The following is a 19,199-nucleotide window of genomic DNA, read 5'->3' as shown; positions in this document are numbered from 1 at the left end:
ATATATATAATATAATATATAATATAATATATAATATAATAATATAATATAATATAATATTAATATAATATTATATATATATAGTTATATTCAACTGTATGGTGGAAAAAGAAAAATTTAAGCCCTACATTCACCGAATTCAAACACAAGCTTTTAGACAGTTTAAAAATGGAATTGACATCTAAATACATGAAGTCACATTGGGGCCGCCCTTGAGCATAAATGAATCCCTTCAGTCACAGTGTTGACACCCCTCTACTAAACTTTCCATTCTTAAGTTCTTTAGAGAAAAACACCACAGTCAATTCTCAAGTATTCATATTAATAAAAAAAATAAGAAGTCTGGATAACTTCAAATTATGCATAAGATAAAATTATTTAAACTTGATACCAAAATATGTTCTAACATTTTACTATATATTTTGCCAAGCTTTCTAAGAACTCTATGCTAAAAAGCTCTGACATCACATTGTGAAGACCTCAGTGAATTTAAATGTTATCCAGAATGTTCCATACTTTCCATTTTCCCATCCTTTCCCCCAACCTACTACCCACTCTCCTCTCTCCACCATTGCTCCCAGCAACCCACCCTGACTGGAAATAAACTGATAAAATATCTGCCATCTCCCAAATGTCCCTTGCTTAGGAGAAAGTGGAAATGGCCAAACATTTAAGTTCCAGGGAGTAAAAGTAAACAGATATTTGAGATGTCAATAATACTATATTTGAGCATATCATGTTCTATCACCCAAGTAGCTCTCTTCTGTGACTCTCCTTCCCCTTTCTTTATCCGGAATTTTAGTTTCACTTAAAAAAAAATTAGTGACTAGTTTTCTTAAGACAATAATATTTACCAATACAGTTTACAAAGTTCCTTATTCACAGCTGTTTTTCTTAAATACTTCTTTTTAGATAGTTTTTTTTTTAATTGAAGGGTTGTAATTGATAAACTCTCTTAGTTTTTGCATATCTAGAAATGTACTCATTTAACACTCACTTTCAAGTGATAGGTTAGCTTTGTATAGAATTCCTAAGTAGTAACTTCAATGAAGGAATGTGATGGGTATACCTTTGGTTTTTCCACATGTGGAAATGCGCCTATTTAATACCCACTTTCAAATGACAGTTTAGTTTGATATAGAATTCTAGCTTCCTTCACTTTGTATTTTGATACTATTACTCCGCTGTTTTTAAGCATCTATTTTAAGTTTATTTATTTATTTTGAGAGAGAGAGACCATGTGCCAATGGGAGAGAGGCAGAGAGAAGGAAAGAGAGAATCTCAAGCAGGCTCTACACTGACAGTGCAAAGTCTGATGCAGGGCTCAATCTCATGAACCACAAAATCATGACCTGAGTTGAAATCAAGAGTCAGGTGATTAACTTACTAAGCCACCCAGGCACTCATTAAGCATCTATTTTTGAAGCTGAGATAACTGCTATCAGTCTAATTGCCATTCTATTGCATGTAATCTTTTTTCTATCTGGTAATATTAACATTTTTCAATTAACACTTTTCAATTTATGGGGTGCCTGGGTGGCTCAGTTGGTTAAGCAACTGACTGTGGCTCAGGTCATGATTTCATGGTTCATAAATTCAAGCCCTGCATGGGTTCTGCACTGTCAGCATGGAGCCTGTTTGGGATTCTTGCTCTCTCTTCTCTCTCTGCCCCTCCCCCATTTGTGCTTTCTCTCTCTCAAAATAAACTTAAAAAAAATAAATTAAAAATTTCCAATTTATTCTTGATGTTCTGCAACTTCATTTCCATTAACATTTCTGAATTTATTTCATTTAATCTGATTAGCACTTTCAATCCAAAGTGCATTTTCAATCCAAAGACTCATGTCCTTCGGGAAGTATTAAAAGCATTAGCCACAATCCATTTCAATATATCCTTTCAACCATCCACTCTTCTCTCCTTACAAAAACTATACATATTAAGGGTATCTCAATCTATTGTCAATTACCTTAATTTCTCTTCCAAGATTTTACTCACTGTGTCAGTCTGTGCAGCATGATGAGTGAATTCAGCAACAATCCAATTCACAAATTCTACTTTTACTGTGAATAACCAGGTAGTGTTTTTAATATTCAATGACTATATATTTCCTTCATATACAGGGTTTCTAACATATTTTTCTCCGTATACACCTGCCTTGATATACGACTGTTTTTTCATAGTATTTGTTACTTTCCTTAAATGTATTTATTATAAAGTCATTCTGTATTTTATCAGGAGTTAATTTCTGTTCTTATTATTGATCTTGCCAGCTATCTTTCTTGGTGCTGGTTTTCTCATGTGATTTAGCATTTTAGCTTTCAGGTTTATTTTAAGGCTGGGGGTGGGCAGGGTTACTAGTCATCCTGATTTGACCAGGACTGATAATGTGTCTGGGCCATAGGAATTTTAGTACTAAAACTGCAAAACCTCTGGGAAAACTTAGAGGAGTTGGTGATCTTAGGGTAGATTTGCTTCTCTCTCTCTGGTTAATGGTTTTGACTTTGCCTCTCTCCAATCCCCCAGGACCAATACATCCAGAGCTAAGGCTTTCTTTGGCAGCTGAGGACTATTATCCTACAAAATAATACACTTTCTGAACCAACAAAAGACTTAACCCAGCCCTGTTTGCAGAGATGTCTCTTTCCAGCAGCTTTGCAAAAAAACCTGAGACATAAGCACTGATCCTGGCTCTTTTGGGCCTTTTTTTCCCCTTTTTTATGACAGAGGAACATTCCAATGTCCCCTCCAGTTTCATATAAGGAGACAAACTTGGCTCCCAAACGTAAGTTGGTACTACAACCACCTACTCTCAGAAGTCAAACTCCTGGCCACTCCTGCCCTAGACCAGGTACACAATGATCCCACCCCTTCAGTCTGATCTTGCCAGTTCCCCTGTTTTCCCTCTGTTTCAGAGTGTGCCTGCATCTTTTTAAATCATAAATAATAGTCTATTATATATTTTTCTGGAATACAGGATAGAGTTTAAAATCCAATTGCATGAAACTATTTTGTCCAAAAATCTCTATCATAAATGTGGAACATATATATTTTTTTTTAATTTTTAAAAAGTATTCTAAAGAGTGGGGCATAGCACACAACATATTCCCAGAATTTGGGAAGAGAGGCAGTGTGTGTGGGGGAGAGTGAGAGGTGGGGGAGAGAGAGAGAGAGAGAGAGAGAGAGAGAGAGAGAGAGAGAGAGAGAATCTCAAGTAGGCTCCATGCTCAGCACCGAGCCTGATATTGACCTTGATCCCACAACCCTGGGATCGTGACCTGAACTGAAATCAAGAGTTGGACGCTCAACCAACTGAGTCACCCAGGCGCCCCTCTATCATAAATGTGAAACATTTAAACACCATGCTAGTAGAAAGCCTTGTAGGGTCTTCCATACCCTGCAACTCCTCTTAGCATTTTCTCTGTTCCTCCTAATATGCAATGACCATTCATTCATATGTAAGAGGAATTTATTAACTCTTGAAAGCTTAGATATTCACCACATTCTAGTAGCACAAATGCAACCGAAATTTAGAAAGAATGTTTGGCAAGTAATGAAGACAGGTGTCTCAAAGCTTACAGAAGAAATTACAAGCCTGTTAGTCACAGCAAAATTTACAATGCACCAACATGTAGGATGCTCGGGAGTAGAGGTTTTATTCTTCTTTATACCCTGAGCACTTAGCACGGTGCCTGTCACATATTAAGCACTCAACACGTTTTGAGTGAAGTTGTTTGAACCAAAAGGAGAGCTTCTTAGGTCTTTACTTGAAGCCTAATTACTTTTGCTTTATAAATATTTGTAACATGTTTGGCAGCACATCACAAGGTAAATAAAAGCAAGAGAGAAAACAGAGTAAAACTTTAAAGGCGGACCTGGGATTCAAGCAGCCTAGCACAAACAGACGTTTATATATTAATAGATCCCAAGAGCATCACTATATTATGACATGATATAAAAACCAAAATGTGTAATGATTCTCTTGATTCAGAAAGAAAAGATCAAATTACATAAGTATGTTTTGCCTAAAAAGACAAAGTAACAAAATGTATATTTTATAATGACTGCCATATACAATGGGTAAATTTTTTAAAGAGGTGTTTATGTTTGAAGGTATTAAATCCTAAACTGTTTGGAACACTCAGCTGCTATGAACAATACCCTCCTTGAAAGTTGAAAACAGTTGAAATCATTCTGCATGAAATCTGTTACCCACCATTATTAGGAATGACCAGTTCCAGAAATGCATTTTCTTCCCATTAATAAGAGTTTAACTCCTTCAAGCAAACTACAACTCTACCCTTGGTGGTATTTGAGCTCTATGTAACTTTTGGCCCTCCTACACCTCTCAGAACCATGACTGTGCCTTAAAGATTACAAAAATGGAAATTTTTGCCTCTGCAAAAGTGTTTGGTTTCACTTTCCGTCATGAAACTTCTTCTGGGTTGTTTGCCCATCTCAGCTCAGCAACCTTGTTGATTTTCATGTCTCTTGCCTCCTGGCTACTACCACTTAACTCCTGTCCAATCTTTTTTCTGTTCCTCACTGATTGCTCTGGGAGCCCTAATTAAATGAGACACCCTATGGTGGCTGGCTTATGATAGATCCTGAACATGAGCTAGAGGATTATTATGAGAATTCTCATGCCATCATTTCATGGGTGGAGACAGCACCTGGGAGGTCAGTAACAAGTCCACTTAGATAGAAGTGACAGGATGAGAATTTATTCCGAGTCTGAATGATTCTAAGAATTCCACGCATCTTTGTCTCAACATAGCATTGCTTGTGTCCATCACCCAGCTCTGCCTTCCTGGAGGTAAGCAAAAGAGTGTTTACTTTGGGCTGCTGAGAGGAAAAGCAAGCATGAACAGAGTGGGAGAAGAGACAGCAGAAAAGACTGACAGTTATCACCATAGGTACATAAGCTTTGATTTTCAAACATCTGGAAGATATAGAAGGACTTGAATCACAAACACTCATACCTTTGTAAACTGCCTAAAGTTTTAACTGAAATGTAATTGACATACAATGTTATATTTGTTTCAGGTACACAACATACTGATTCAATAATTCTATACACTATAAAACTGTCTAATTTTGATTTTCTTTAGATGATTTTGTTTTTCATGTAAGAATTTTCCATCACCTTCTGTACATCTCTATAAGTTAGATTTTGTAGTCTGTGGGCCCAAGTAGAACCACAAGCTAAAGTAAAAATATTAGTGGAAATTTTTTTTGTTAATTGTCTGTCCTATTTCCAGGTGGGAAAAAAGATATTCTAGGCAGGTAAAATGGTGACATAGTGGCTTTTGACAATCACCTACAGAACTCTTCCTAAGACTCTAAAAGCTATGTGGGTTCTTCTCTGAATTCTTAAAAACAAAACAAAACAAAAAAGGTGCTGTTCACAGTTTAGATTTCATACCTATGAAAGATGATACTCAAGTCACCTTAGAATCTTAAGTATTTTATAAAATTTTCATCATACTCATGTTAATAAACTGTCACTAAACATGAATATAGCCAGGGCACCTGGATGGCTCAGTCGGTTGAGCATCCGACTTCGGCTCAGGTCAGGATCTCACGGTTCGTGAGTTCGAGCCCCATGTCAGGCTCTGTGCTGACAGCTTGGAGACTGGAGCCTGCTCCGGATTCTGTGTCTCCCTCTCTCTCTCTCTGCCCCTAACTCACTCGCATTCTGTCTCTGTCTCTCTCAAAAACAACCATTAAAAAATTTAAAAAAAAAAAAACATGAATATAGCCCATTTGGTTAAATAAGATTATTTAAGTACATATATTTGTAAAAGTTCAATAAAATGGTCCAAAGAACTCTTCAGATCAATAAGGAAAATAAAAATAACCAAGCACAAAGGAATTGGGGAAGAATTTGGAAAAGAAGGAGAGATCCAAATGATCAATACAAAAATTTATCAACCTCACCAGAAATCAGTGAAATAGTGACACAGAAATTAAAATAGTGATGAGATACCACATTGTTCCCATCCAATCAACCGACTTAAAAAGTCTTAAAGTAACCATTGTTTGGCAAAAATAAGGTAGATTTAGACTGGGATGTAAATGACTTCAGTTACTTGGAAGACTAATTTGGCATTACCTAGTACATTTGATGACATGCCTACCATACAATATAGCACTCTAGATACCTACCTAAAAAAATCCTCAGATGTATTCATAAAAGATAGATAGATAGATAGATAGATATAGATATAAAGGGTGTTTGTTACAGAGTTGTCATAATCATAAAAATTATGGAAGTGACTAACATATCACAGGCAAATAGGTTAAGTAACTGTGGACTATTTAGAAATGGAATGCTCTATAACAATGAAAATGGATGAACTAGATGTACATGTTCATGTAGATGTACATTGAAATACATGGCTGTATTTCAAAACCTTTGTAATGAATGAACAGTGCAAGTTGTAGATGATAGCATTTTGCACATTTTAAACACATGAGGCAATACGATACATTGTGGACCACATTTGCATGAAAAAATAGGAAAGCATGGATGAAAGCAGAGAACTTCAGGAAGGAAAGAGAAGGAAGCTATAGGATGAATTTGGTACTGTATCCATATTGTTTTGTTATTTAAAAACAAAAAGACCTGAAGCAAGAAAGAAATCTAAACCAAATGTGTCAAAACTTACCTCTGAAATTCGGGTGGCAAATATATGATGTGTGTTGTATTATTTTCTGTATTTTTCAGGAGGTCTAAAACATTTAATACTTTATCATTAAAAATCTGAGCAATACATACATATTGTATATACTGCATAATTAAAATTATAATGTATAAAAAGGAACATGCACAGAAAATATATACCAAAATGGTGTATACCATAGTGCTATCAGTGAGGTGAAATGATTAACTTTTCTCCTCTTGTCTCGCTTGCCCCTATTTTTTTATTGTGCATATATTACTTCTAAGTTTTAAACACGTATCAATTTACTATAAAATTCAAGTAGTAGACTTGCTTATCTTTTAAAGATGAAATTTTGTCTTTTCAAACAGATAAATGACTCATACCGCTTTTGAGACTACACATTAGTAACGAATGCCTTTAAATTTAGCATTGTAAATATTGAATTCAGTAGTTACAATTAACTTAAATGAGTCAGTGTTTATTTACACAGTCAAGCCACCACTTCTAAAATAGTTTTAGCTCCCATTTAAAAAAGAAATGTTACTGCAAGTTTTGGTCATCACACATTCTTTTTTTTTTTTTTTTCAAGTCATTGCATCGCTCCTTAGCTTGTCAGTTTGTAAGTAATACCCAAGTTGAGGCTATATCAGACTGGAAAAGCCTTCATACTGACCAATGAACAACTGAGAACATGCACTTTATAAATAAATATTAAATGGCTCTGTTTTTTTAGACGCTAACAAGTATCCCGGTACATATTTATGTCAACACTAGAAGGCAGCTTGGGAATTATCTCATTTAACCCTATAGTCTTAAGGTAGAACGGACATGCAAATAGATTAAGTTTATCACACACATCCTGGGTGTGTGATCTTCTCATGGGACACCTGTCTAAGCCACCAAACTGCTGGGAGAGACTTTTCATATCCCCCCAGAGTTCTAGATGATAATGTTTCCCAAAAAAGCGCTCAACTGTATCATGTGCAAAAGCTCGGGGAATATAAAATGCAGATCCTGGAGAAAGAAGGTTGACAAATTTTTAAACTGAGATTCTGTCCTCCAAATCTCTGATCTGAGTTAGCATTTTTAAGTTATTGTTATAGAGCAGAAAGTAACTTCTCCAGCCCAAGAGGTACTTAATCCCAGCCTTCACCATCTTTCCATATTCCCAGCCATACATTCACCCACTTGTGAGATTGCACTATCCTTCCTCCCTCTCTTCCCTCCTTCCATGCTACATACAACAAATATTTCTTGATTGCCCTACTATTATTCAGGTACACAATGATGCCCTGTATAGTCCCTATCTTCACAGAGCATGTCGTCTTAAACTCTTGGGTCCAATATGCTAGCACCTAGCCTCACGTGGCTTTGTAATTTAAATTAATGAAAATTAAGTAAAATTAAATGTTCAGTCCCTCGGTCACACTAGCCACATTTCTAATACTCAATAGCCAGAGTGAAGATATAGAACATTTCCATCATTGCTAAAAGTTCTGTTAGAAAAGCTGAACTAGGAGGAGGAGATAGGAAATTACATGATCAGAGTTCATGGTATTAGTACTGTGATGGGGAAGTTTAAGCAACAACAGGTGCACCAAAAAAGAGTTAAAGACAGTGATAGGGCTGTGTCAAGGAATAAGCAGAAATGTTTATTCCATTAACTGCATCTATATTAGAACTTCTGGCTGTCTCTACAGCCTTCTCCCTTTATTCTGCCTCTTCTCATCCTTCTTCCGCCTTGTTAGTCTGGTGGCGGAAGCATGAAGTTCAATCCCAACAGACAAAATAAAATGCCACCTCCTCAATCCTGTCCAATCCATTTCTCAAGTCTTCTCAATGACTAAATCCACCAGCTTAACATTTGCTCATTCAAAACAAATTACTTCCAACAAAGGTTCTAGAGGAAGCTTTTTGTCCTGTGCATGACCCGATGGTCTCTGATGTCAAATGATCAGGTCAGGCCTGAAAAAAGGTGGAAGTTTATTAGGTTCTCAAAGGGGTGCTTCTCTGAGCTCCTATAACAATACAACAATCTCTTCTGTCTGGCTACACAGGCAATCAACTAATTATAAGATCTGTTTACTTGCTGCTTTTTAAATATTCTAATCATCCCCCAAATGTCCTCAGAGCCAAGAGTTAACTCAAACACAGGTGCAGAAGAGCTAACACAAAGGAAAAGAAATAATATACAAGATCAAGTGAGAAATCAGACCCTCTATGGTTTACTTATGTAATGGCTGTTGTCATGTCCATAATGGACATACTGAAGACAAACATGTGACTACAGAAAATCCCTGCCAGTCAGATTGGGTTTGGGAAGCCAAATGGATAGTAAAAAGTGCATTCAAAAATATATTTTTTAATTTTTAATGTTTATTTTTGAGAGAGAGAGACAGAGCGTGAGGTGGGGAGGGGCAGAGAGAGAGGGAGACACAGAACCTGAAACAGGCTCTGGGCTCTGAGCTGTCATCACAGAGCCCGATGTGAGGCTCGAACTCATCAACTGTGAGATCATGACCTCAGCCAAAGTCAGACGCTCAACCTACTGAGCCATCCAGATGCCCCTCCAAGAATATTTTTTGAAGCAAAGTGAATTATAGTCATCTCTGGGCAAAGAAGGATTGACTGGCTTTTTGAGGTATGTTTAAATTTTTTTTTTAAAAGTAGGGGCACCTAGGTGGCTCAGTTAGTTAAGTGTCTGACTCTTGATTTTTGCTCAGGTCTTGATTCATGGTTCATGAGTTTGAGTCCCGCATCAAGATCTCTGCTGACAGCATAGAGCCCACTTGGGATCCTCTGTCTCCCCTCTCTCTGCCCCTCCCCTCACTTACGCATGTGGCCTCTTTCTCTCTCTCAAAATAAATACTTAAAGAGTAAATTTTCAAAAGCAATTAAAAAAATCAATAATAGTTATTTAAACTACCAAATCAATTATTTACATATAAAAGTCTTCAAAGTGTTTTCATACTTTTATATCAGGAAAATTCAGTGACATCCCACCTCATAGCAATTTTATTTATACTAGTCAATTACATAGCCAATCTTTCCCTCTTCTCCCACGAAGTTTAGTGTAATTCTGGTCTGTTTCTAAAGAATCACAAACTCAAAATTATTTTGACTGTTGGAAAAATTATTGTTAATATAAAGTTAGTATTGTTCAAGGTAATTATGACCTGGATTTTCTCCTTTTGCCCCTTCAGATCCATTGTGCATCCTTTTCCTCCTTGCTCAGTGCCCCTGATGCTGACTTCTGTGAACTGCAAGAATGGGCTCCTTTGCCCTCTGGTTTCCAGTTGGGTTTGGTCAAAGAGAGCACTGAACACACAGGAGATGCCTGGGGGGAGGAAGGAGGGAGAGAGGAAGGAAGGGAAAAGACAGAGTGGAATTAGGGGACTTTCCCCCAGCTCTCACTCTTCAGAATTAGGTTGGCAGTGGTGGTTCTAGGTAATTTCACTGTTAGCACCTTTGCCATAAGCATTTTTTCACTGCATGACTCTCATTTTTGCTGTATAACTAACTGGCTATAAGGCAATTTGCCATAAACTATAGAGAAAAAAAAAGCTGGATGACAGTTTGGTTTGACAATGTGTTGATGTCATCAACTGGTTGACAGTTTCGTTTCATTTCTCCATTGACACAATACTCCCATTTTTATCTTATGCAAATCTTAGCCCTCAGAGTGGCCAATGTAGTGGTGCAATTTTTGTTTTGCTTTGTTCTGTTTTGGTTTAAGTAGACTTCATGCCCAGTGTGGAGCCCAATATGGGGCCCAATATGGGGCCAAACTCACGACCCTGAGATTAAGACCTGAGCTGAGATCAAGAGTCAGACACTTAACCGTCTGAGCCATGCAGGTGTCCCACTGGTGTACATTTTGAACCCACATTTCACACACAACTTTGGAATGTCTATCAATAGACATGTGACAATATGCCAAGAGCAAACAACAGTATAGTAGGCTTTCACAACACAGTACAAAGCTCAGTTACAAATACACATCCTAGTATCTGGAAACTGATACCTCTCTTAACGAAGGGAGAAATTTTAGCAAATAAAGAAAAAGTGTCATGCTGAATAAGGAGACAGGTCAACAAGCAAAAAAAAAAATGTGGAATACAATGAATGGCAGACTTTCAAAACAAGTGCTTAGGTACAATCCACACCATCAAACCAGTTATTTGCACAGTATTGCCATGAATCTACACATATTTTAAACGTATCCAAATATATTTTGTATTTCCTAATAGTCTTTTTAATTTTGTTATTGAAATTTTATATTTCATTATGTTTTTTTAATGAATGTCTGTCTTTGGTTTTGGTGATTTTTTTTTAATTTTTTTTTTCAACGTTTATTTATTTTTGGGACAGAGAGAGACAGAGCATGAACGGGGGAGGAGCAGAGAGAGAGAGGGAGACACAGAATCGGAAACAGGCTCCAGGCTCTGAGCCATCAGCCCAGAGCCCGACGCGGGGCTCGAACTCACGGACTGCGAGATCGTGACCTGGCTGAAGTCGGACGCTTAACCGACTGCGCCACCCAGGCGCCCCGGTTTTGGTGATTTTATCTTTTACAGAAAAATTGCTTTATGGTTAATTAATTATGCAGTGAAAATGTCTGTAGTGAAAATGCTTACAGCAAAGATGCTTATAGTAAAAATGTCCCATGTGGGCAGTGGCTGCATTCCTCTAAGAAAGGTCATGCCTTTGATTGGGTGACCCTTCTCCCACAACACAGCTACAGCTATGGACTCTTCCTCTTCTGGTAACTTCTCCCTCCCTTGCTTAGGAGTGGTAACAACTCCCTGATGTTAATAGCCCCAAGTGCTTCAACATTCCCTATTGGTTTTCCTCAACCTCCTATAACTTTATAAATAGTCTTATCATTAAACTCTCCTCAGTTCCCCATTTAAGGGTGCCATCTGCTTCCTGTTGAGATGCTGATGGGAACAAGCCTTACTAATGATGTCTTTCTCCAAGATCCATCTGACCCTATGGGAGTGTAACTAAAGTGAGCAACTAGTCTTGAATGGGAAGAAAGCCAACCTCAGGCGTCAGATCCCTTAAAGAAGCTCACAAGTTCAAGTTAAGTAGACAGTAACTACCCAAGGTGCCCAACAGATTTCCAAGAATGCAAAGAAGCTCTGTGCCTTACTCTCAGACAGTCAAGAATCAAGAGAAACCAGGCACCAGTGATTTTACTTCCTGTCACTCTTTTATTGATCTCTAGAGATGTTATTTTTCTACAAAATCATTCCAGAGGCTTTAAGCAGAGGAGTAACAGGACCCTACAGCATCTTCAGTGCCCTCTCCTTCCCCATGGCCCATCCCAGAATGCATCTTTCACTTCTTTCACATCTTTCACATCTTTCACTTTTCCTGGAATCTGCCATGCACATTCCTGACTCAGGGCTTTTGCGCTTTCCTCATAAAGTTCAAGGACCTCATCGTTTTCATTTACTGCTTCATCAAAAACTAGCAAAAGGTGGTGCTCTATTCATTAATTTACCAATAAATGAATTGAATCAGAGAGTGAAGGAGAATCATGTCCGTTGTGTGTTGAACGATGAAAAATTTTCACCATGATGGGTGTTTCTTTCCATGTTTCCAATGCTCTTCAACCTAATTAAGAAGGTAAAATGACTACAAAAAATATTAATCACACATCAACCTATTTTTAATATATTTAGATGAATTATGTTGTTATCCTCCATCAGAATGGGTCATTAAGGGTAAATTATTTGACACAATTCAGAAATGTGTAGAGGTGTTCAGGTAGTGTCCTAGGTCCTGTTGTACGACCCTTGGGTTCTGAGAATACCACCTCCTGCCTTTGTGGCTGCACACCGATTGGTGGCAGCCGCTTCCAAACATTGCTAACCTGTGAACTGTTTCAACTTCCTCTATCAGCATTTTTAGTTCTTCTAACACCTTTGTAATTAGTTTCCATATTCAATTTCTCCATTAAACAAGCAGGTATGGAATGTTTTCACTGGACACTGACTGAAATGTAATTTTAAAAACTAAGCTTTTTTTCACAGATTAGTGATTCTGTGACTTCCTTTAACATTGATGGTATAATAGTTTAGACACTGAACTCAGAGTCAAAAACTATAAATTCTGTTATGCTACTCAAAATTCCCCCAGCCTCTGCCCCCTGTTCAGTTTCAAAGCCATGTCTACTTATTTGTTACAGCAGCTTCTGGTGCCAAAATCGTTATTAGTTTCCTATTTTTCTGTAATAAATTACCACAAATGTAGTGGCTTAAGGAAATGCATGCTTAATATCATATAATTCTGCAGGACAGAAGTCTGAAATGAGTCTCATTGGGCTAAAAACAAGGTGTTAGCAGGGCTGCACTGCTTTCTGGAGCGTCTAACCAAGAACTCATTTTCTTGCTCTTCCTACCTTCTAGAGGTTTCCCACATTCCTTGGCGCATGGCCCTCGATGAGTCCTTCTCACATCACATCTCTGATCCTGACACCATTGTCACTTCCCCTTCTCTAATTCTCGGCCTCCTTCTTTCACTTATAAAGAACCTTGTGATTACATTGGACCCACCTGGATAATCCAGGATTATCTTCCCACGTCAAGGTCCACAACTTAATCACCTCTGCAAAGCCAATTTTTCCATGGAAGGTAAATCTTCCACAGGTTCCAGGGATTAAGATGTGGACATCTTTGGGGAAGGAGGCCATTATTCTAACACATCCTCATCCTGGGATCAGCTCCTAATCAATTACTGGCTTGAATCGGTACATAAATACTCCATTTCCTTGCCCCCCAGTGGGATAATTTTGAGGTGCATATCTTGCCCTGGCTCTCAGAATTCCCCAGCCAGATTAAACTTCAATGTGGTGAATTGTTTAACATATTGGTTGTCTCTTTTCTTTTTTTGGTTCCCCAACTGACATTTCCTGGGACCATCTCCCAAATAAACTGCTTGCACTAAGATCCTGTCCCAGAGTCTTCTTCTGGAAGAACCCAAACTAAGGCATTATGTACTTTGGACTCTACTTTTCCTCTGTATCTCAGTTTCCTTGGGAAAGAGGTTTAATATCATCTCCCCTAATTTTCTCCCAAGGAACATATGTGAATAAGAAAGAAATAACACTTGTGAAAATATTTTGAAAAAATCTTAAACAAGGGCACACAGATGTATGATATCTTCATTTAAATCTAGCCAGTTTCTTTTCTTGATATAGTGAATTGGTAAACTTTATAGACAATGCCTCTAGATCAGTAGTTCTCCACTGGAGGCAACTTTGCCCATTGAGGACATTTGGAAATGTCTGAAGACATTTTTGATTGTCACAAGTCTGTGGACAAGGGTGCTACTGGCATTTACTAGGTAGAGTCAAGGATGCTACACATCCTAGAATGCAGAGGACGTCCTCTCACGGGAATTATTCAGGCTAAATGTCAATAGTGCCACTGTTGGAAAACCTTGCTCTTAAGTCAGAAGATTAAGCGAATTTATGTCATTATTGGGTTTGCAAACAGCACAATTATTTTTCTACCTCCTCAAAGTTCATGAATACTCACTTCATTCTCTGGGAATTAATTTTACTCCAACCATTGGCTGGAGAAGCCATTATGCAAACAATCTAATGTCACTCTTCATAGACACATTGTTTTGGTGGAATTTGTTAATGTTTTTGTCAAAGAACCAAATAAACCCCATTGCAGGTGAATCTTGAATATCATAAAAGCCACTGTTGTATTGTAAACAGAGACCAATTCACCATCAAAACCAGTTTCTGCCTTACCCAGTAGAACAGTGCAGAGCTGAACCTGCTTAAAATATGTCCTTTCCTTTTGTCCCCAAACCACTTAATTCTAATATAATACAACAAAAATTAAAACTGAGACATTAGTTACCAGAACACGAGAGTGTGTTTACAGGTCTCGGTTTTCCTTGTTCTTTCCATATCCCATTTTCTTTTTCTTTTTTTTTTTTAACATTTATTTATTTTCGAGAGACCGAGAGAGAAAGACAGAGTGCAAGTGGGGGAGGGGCAGAGAGGGAAGGAGACACAGAACCTGAAGCAGGCTCCAGGCTCTGAGCTGTCAGCATAGAACCCCACGCGGGGCTCGACCCCACGAACCGCGAGATCATGACCTGACCTCAAGTCGTATGCTTAACCGACTGAGCCACCCAGGTGCCCCTCTATATCCCATTTTCATCTTCCTTCTTCTCTTTCCTACGTTCATTTCACTTCTTCATCTTCCCCATTATCCTTTTCAACCTCATCATCTTTTCATCTTATTTGCCCTTTTCTTGCTCTTCTTTTCCTTCCTGTCCCACCTCTTTTCAGCTTTGTTCTTGTCCTCAGTACTAAAAATCTTCTGGTTAACTGACTGGCACTTGTAGGATTTAACTGCCTTTCCCAGCTACTCTGTAAACGTAAACTTGAGCCATCTGGGCTTTTTAATGTTTCCTGTAAAGCCTGTCACTGCATCAATCGCCTGTTTTGACTGGCTGCACAAGAAGTCATTGTAAGCTAATATTTCCCCAGGGCACTTCAGTCACTTATTTAATTGTTTTCTTCCTCACGAATGTCTTTTACTCAATAATAGACTGATTTTTTTCTTAAACACAAGCCAAATTCCCTCCTAATTGTTGACGTACTCTTACAAACTTAATTATACCATGCCCTCACAATTTAGAATCACAGAAATCTTAACAAGGAAAGGATCTTCTATTTAAAGAATACTGTTTAAAAATCAGAAGATGAAATAACCTCTAGAAGATTCCCATCATGTCAAAAAATTCAGAAAATATCTAAAAAAGTTTTTTTAATTGTTTATTTTTGAGGGAGTGGGAGGGACAGAGAGAGAGAGAGAGAGCGAGAGAGGGAGGGAGACACAGAATCCGAAGCAGGCTCCAGGCCCTGAGCTGTCAGCCAAGAGCCCGAAACCGGGCTCGAACTCACAAGTGGTTGAGATCATGACCTGAGCCAAAGTCAGATGCTTAACCGACTGAGCTACCCAGGAAACATTTTTTTAGAAGACACATAAAGTAAAGATAAAGGAGGACCTTGACTTTGATTTTCTGTGACCCCCCTCTTGTCCTTATAGATAGCTTTTGTTTTATTTACTTATTTAGGTGTTAACCTTGGAATTATTTTAAATGTAGGTAAGAAATCTAAGCAATTTTTCTTTAAAAGCCAATGTTTAAATACTCCTGCCCTTGCAAGAATAATTTGAAAACAGTTAAATAGTTTAGTGCCAAAATATCCCATAGTTGCAGTCATGTGTCAGCTCAAATTATGTGTTTTAATCTATGACTACATATAGAAACATAATTACAATATCAGGACAATTACAATTACAGTAACAGCAATGTCAATTTATTAAGTATATGCTCCATGTCAGGCATCATGCTTTTCAGACAGTATCCCTAATTGTCATAACCTTTTCTTCTCCTCATCTTCTCCACCTTCCAGTTTTTATCTTTCTTACTCCTCCTTCCTCCCTTTCCCTAGATTTACCGTACTTCTCTTTTGCCCTCAACTTGTTCCTGTAGTTATTATGATCAATAGTTTCCTGATATCAAAACCAAGGCTTTGGTACTCAGAGAAGTGAAACAATTTGTCAAGAATCCTGCATCTTAAAGGGGGGAGGGTCCCTTCCAACCCAGGTATCTCTGATTCTGAAATCTATAATCTTTTATATAAGAATGCTTTTAAAGGGGGGCGCCTGGGTGGCTCGGTCGGTTAAGCATCCGACTTCGGCTCAGGTCATGATCTCATGGTCCCCGAGTTCAAGCCCCACATCAGGCTCCGTGCCGACAGCTCAGAGCCTGGAGCCTGCTTCTGATTCTGTGTCTCCCTCTCTCTCTGACCCTCCCCCATTCATGCTCTGTCTCTCTCTCTCTCAAAAATAAATAAACATTTAAAAAAATTTTAAAAAAAGAATGCTTTTAAAGGAACAAGCACCTCACTTTGTTCTCTTCACCTTTCTAACTTGGCTTAGCTTACTTTAGGCATTCATGCAATACACTTCTCTTCCTAACACACACATACCCACAACTCTCCCCCCTTTGACTGGTTTGCTTGGAATATTCCCAACTCTCTTTAGGATATTTTAATTGTCCAAGTTGAACTAATTGGAGAGATCCTCTACAAAAATAAAATACTGAGCCTAAACTTGATCCCAAAGGTATACATAGCAACATCTATTTACAGAAACCCTGGATAAAGTGCTGGGTGTAACATTCACTATGATCAACCACAAGGACTAATAGCTAACTAAAGCAATTCTTAAATTAGTTGAAATTCTTCACCAGTATATCTCAAAATATATCTCTGTATCTCTTAAACCTAATGACCATAAAACTATAAAATATATCTTACTTTTTGTTGAAAAACTTTCTCTATTTTGGATATGGAATTTTATGTTTCTCTGTGAGAAATTCATAATTTAATGGGATGTTCCTTCAAACTAAGTACTTTTTTGAACCCCTATTAAATCTACTTCTTAGAAACAAAATCTCTCTCTGATATACAAGCATCGTGCCCTCCAGCCTGCCTGTGCAATAACTGTGAGCTCTGAGAAGGTGTAAGAAAGATCAGAAAGTATGTAAGACACAGACATGACTCAACTTCCCTATAAGTGGATCCAGCCCAAGCACCATAGTCACATTCTTTGAAGCAACTGATAGCAAGAATTTCAATCAACAACAAAAGCAAACAGGGGAAAGAGGAAAAAAAGAAGTTTCTTTTAAGAAAAAAAAAAAAAGGAGAAGAAGAAGAACCTCTTTGAAATAATGATGCTCAACTGCACTAAACAAGTTGGATCCAGGAAGGAATGCCAGGAGTACATGCACTTGGCAAAAGATTTCGTTGGTTCTTTCCCAAAGGGGGTTTCTGGGTGACATTGAGTTCTGATCCCCATCTAAAGAAAGTACTACTAAAAAAAAGAATGGTAACCCATGAATATGCCAACAGAAAGAATGGACATAGAGGGGCGCCTGGGTGGCTCAGTCAGTTAAGCGTCTGACTTCCGCTCAGGTCATGATCTTACAGTTTGTGAGTTCCAGCCCTGCATCGGGCTCTGTGCTGTCAGTGCAAGGCCTGCTTTGGATCCTCTGCCCCCCCCCCCGCCCCCTGCCTCTTCCCTGCTCTCTCTCTCAAAAATAATAAATATTACAAAAGAAAAAAAAAGAGTGACAACTGCTTACTGATCACTGGCAATTAAAAAAAGAAGAAGAACTGAAATAGAAGTGGAGATGACAGTCTAGCTGCCATCTTGCGTCCCCGCGTGTGTGCGCCTAATCTCAGCTGGTCCACCCGAGACCCCCTGAGCGCCTACCCTAGTCCCCCGCGCGGTCCCATTTCCGCTCCAACAAGATGAAAGAAACTATCATGAACCAGGAGAAACTCGCCAAACTGCAAGCACAAGTGCGCATTGGTGGGAAAGGAACTGCTCGCCGAAAGAAGAAGGTGGTTCATAGAACAGCTACAGCAGATGATAAAAAACTTCAGTTCTCCTTAAAGAAGTTAGGAGTAAACAATATCTCTGGTATTGAAGAAGTGAATATGTTCACAAACCAAGGAACAGTGATCCACTTTAACAACCCTAAAGTTCAGGCATCCCTGGCTGCGAACACTTTCACCATTACAGGCCATGCTGAGACAAAGCAGCTGACAGAAATGTTACCCAGTATCTTAAACCAACTTGGTGCAGACAGTCTGACTAGTTTAAGAAGGCTGGCTGAAGCTCTGCCCAAACAATCTGTGGATGGAAAGGCACCACTTGCTACCGGAGAGGATGATGATGATGAAGTTCCAGATCTTGTGGAGAATTTTGATGAAGCTTCCAAGAATGAAGCAAACTGAATTGAGTCAACTTCTGAAGAAGATAAAACTTGAAGAAGTTACTGGGAGCTGCTATTTTATATTATGACTGCTTTTTAAAAATTTTGTTCATGGATCTGATAAAATCTAGATCTCTAATATTTTTAAGCCCAAGCCCCTTGGACACTGCAGCTCTTTTCAGTTTTTGCTTATACACAATTCATTCTTTGCAGCTAATTAAGCTGAAGAAGCCTGGGAATAAAGTTTGAAACAAGATTAATAAAGTTCTTTGCCTAGTAAAAAAAAAAAAAAAAAAAAAAAAAAAAGTGGAGATGACAATACAATGTTGGCTGAAACCAGTGAAACAAAACTTACATAGAATATCCTGTTAATTCACCTCTCCCTGCCATTCCATTAAACACACCAACATGACAAGACAAGGAAATAAGGGCCTTTTCACTTATAAAAATTTAATTTCACTTCATAAATGATCAAACTTTTGTGGCGGTATATAAGACAGATAGCATTCAGAGTAAGGGGTCCCCAGCTTTGCATATAGGACATTCTGGGCCATCACCACAAATAACATGCTTTCTTAAGCAAACCAAGCTAAGTTTGATTTATTTTCTCTCGTCCTATTTCTATATCATCTTTTCATATTTTTCCTTTAAAAAAATATAGAACAAGAAACACCATTTCATTTTATTTAGTTTATATAATTAATGCCAGG

At 38.1% G+C, this 19,199-nt stretch overlaps 1 protein-coding gene across 1 annotated transcript; it reads left to right on the top strand.

The window, feature by feature from the left end:
• Window positions 1-17,914: 17,914 nt before the first annotated feature.
• Window positions 17,915-18,756, top strand: LOC115510330 (transcription factor BTF3). The gene has a single exon (XM_030310075.1). The coding sequence runs from the start codon at window positions 18,023-18,025 to the stop codon at window positions 18,509-18,511; it is 489 nt and encodes a 162-aa protein (XP_030165935.1). The 5' UTR covers window positions 17,915-18,022; the 3' UTR covers window positions 18,512-18,756.
• The last annotated feature ends 443 nt before the right edge of the window (window positions 18,757-19,199 follow it).

The sequence above is a fragment of the Lynx canadensis genome, chromosome A3, assembly GCF_007474595.2.
Source record: "Lynx canadensis isolate LIC74 chromosome A3, mLynCan4.pri.v2, whole genome shotgun sequence".
NCBI lineage: Eukaryota > Metazoa > Chordata > Mammalia > Carnivora > Felidae > Lynx > Lynx canadensis.
This window is presented reverse-complemented; position numbering and strand designations above follow the sequence as displayed.

Coding starts and splice junctions, on each gene's coding strand:
- LOC115510330 (XM_030310075.1), top strand. CDS start 18,023: ATGAAAGAAACTATCATGAACCAGGAGAAACTCGCCAAACTGCAAGCA.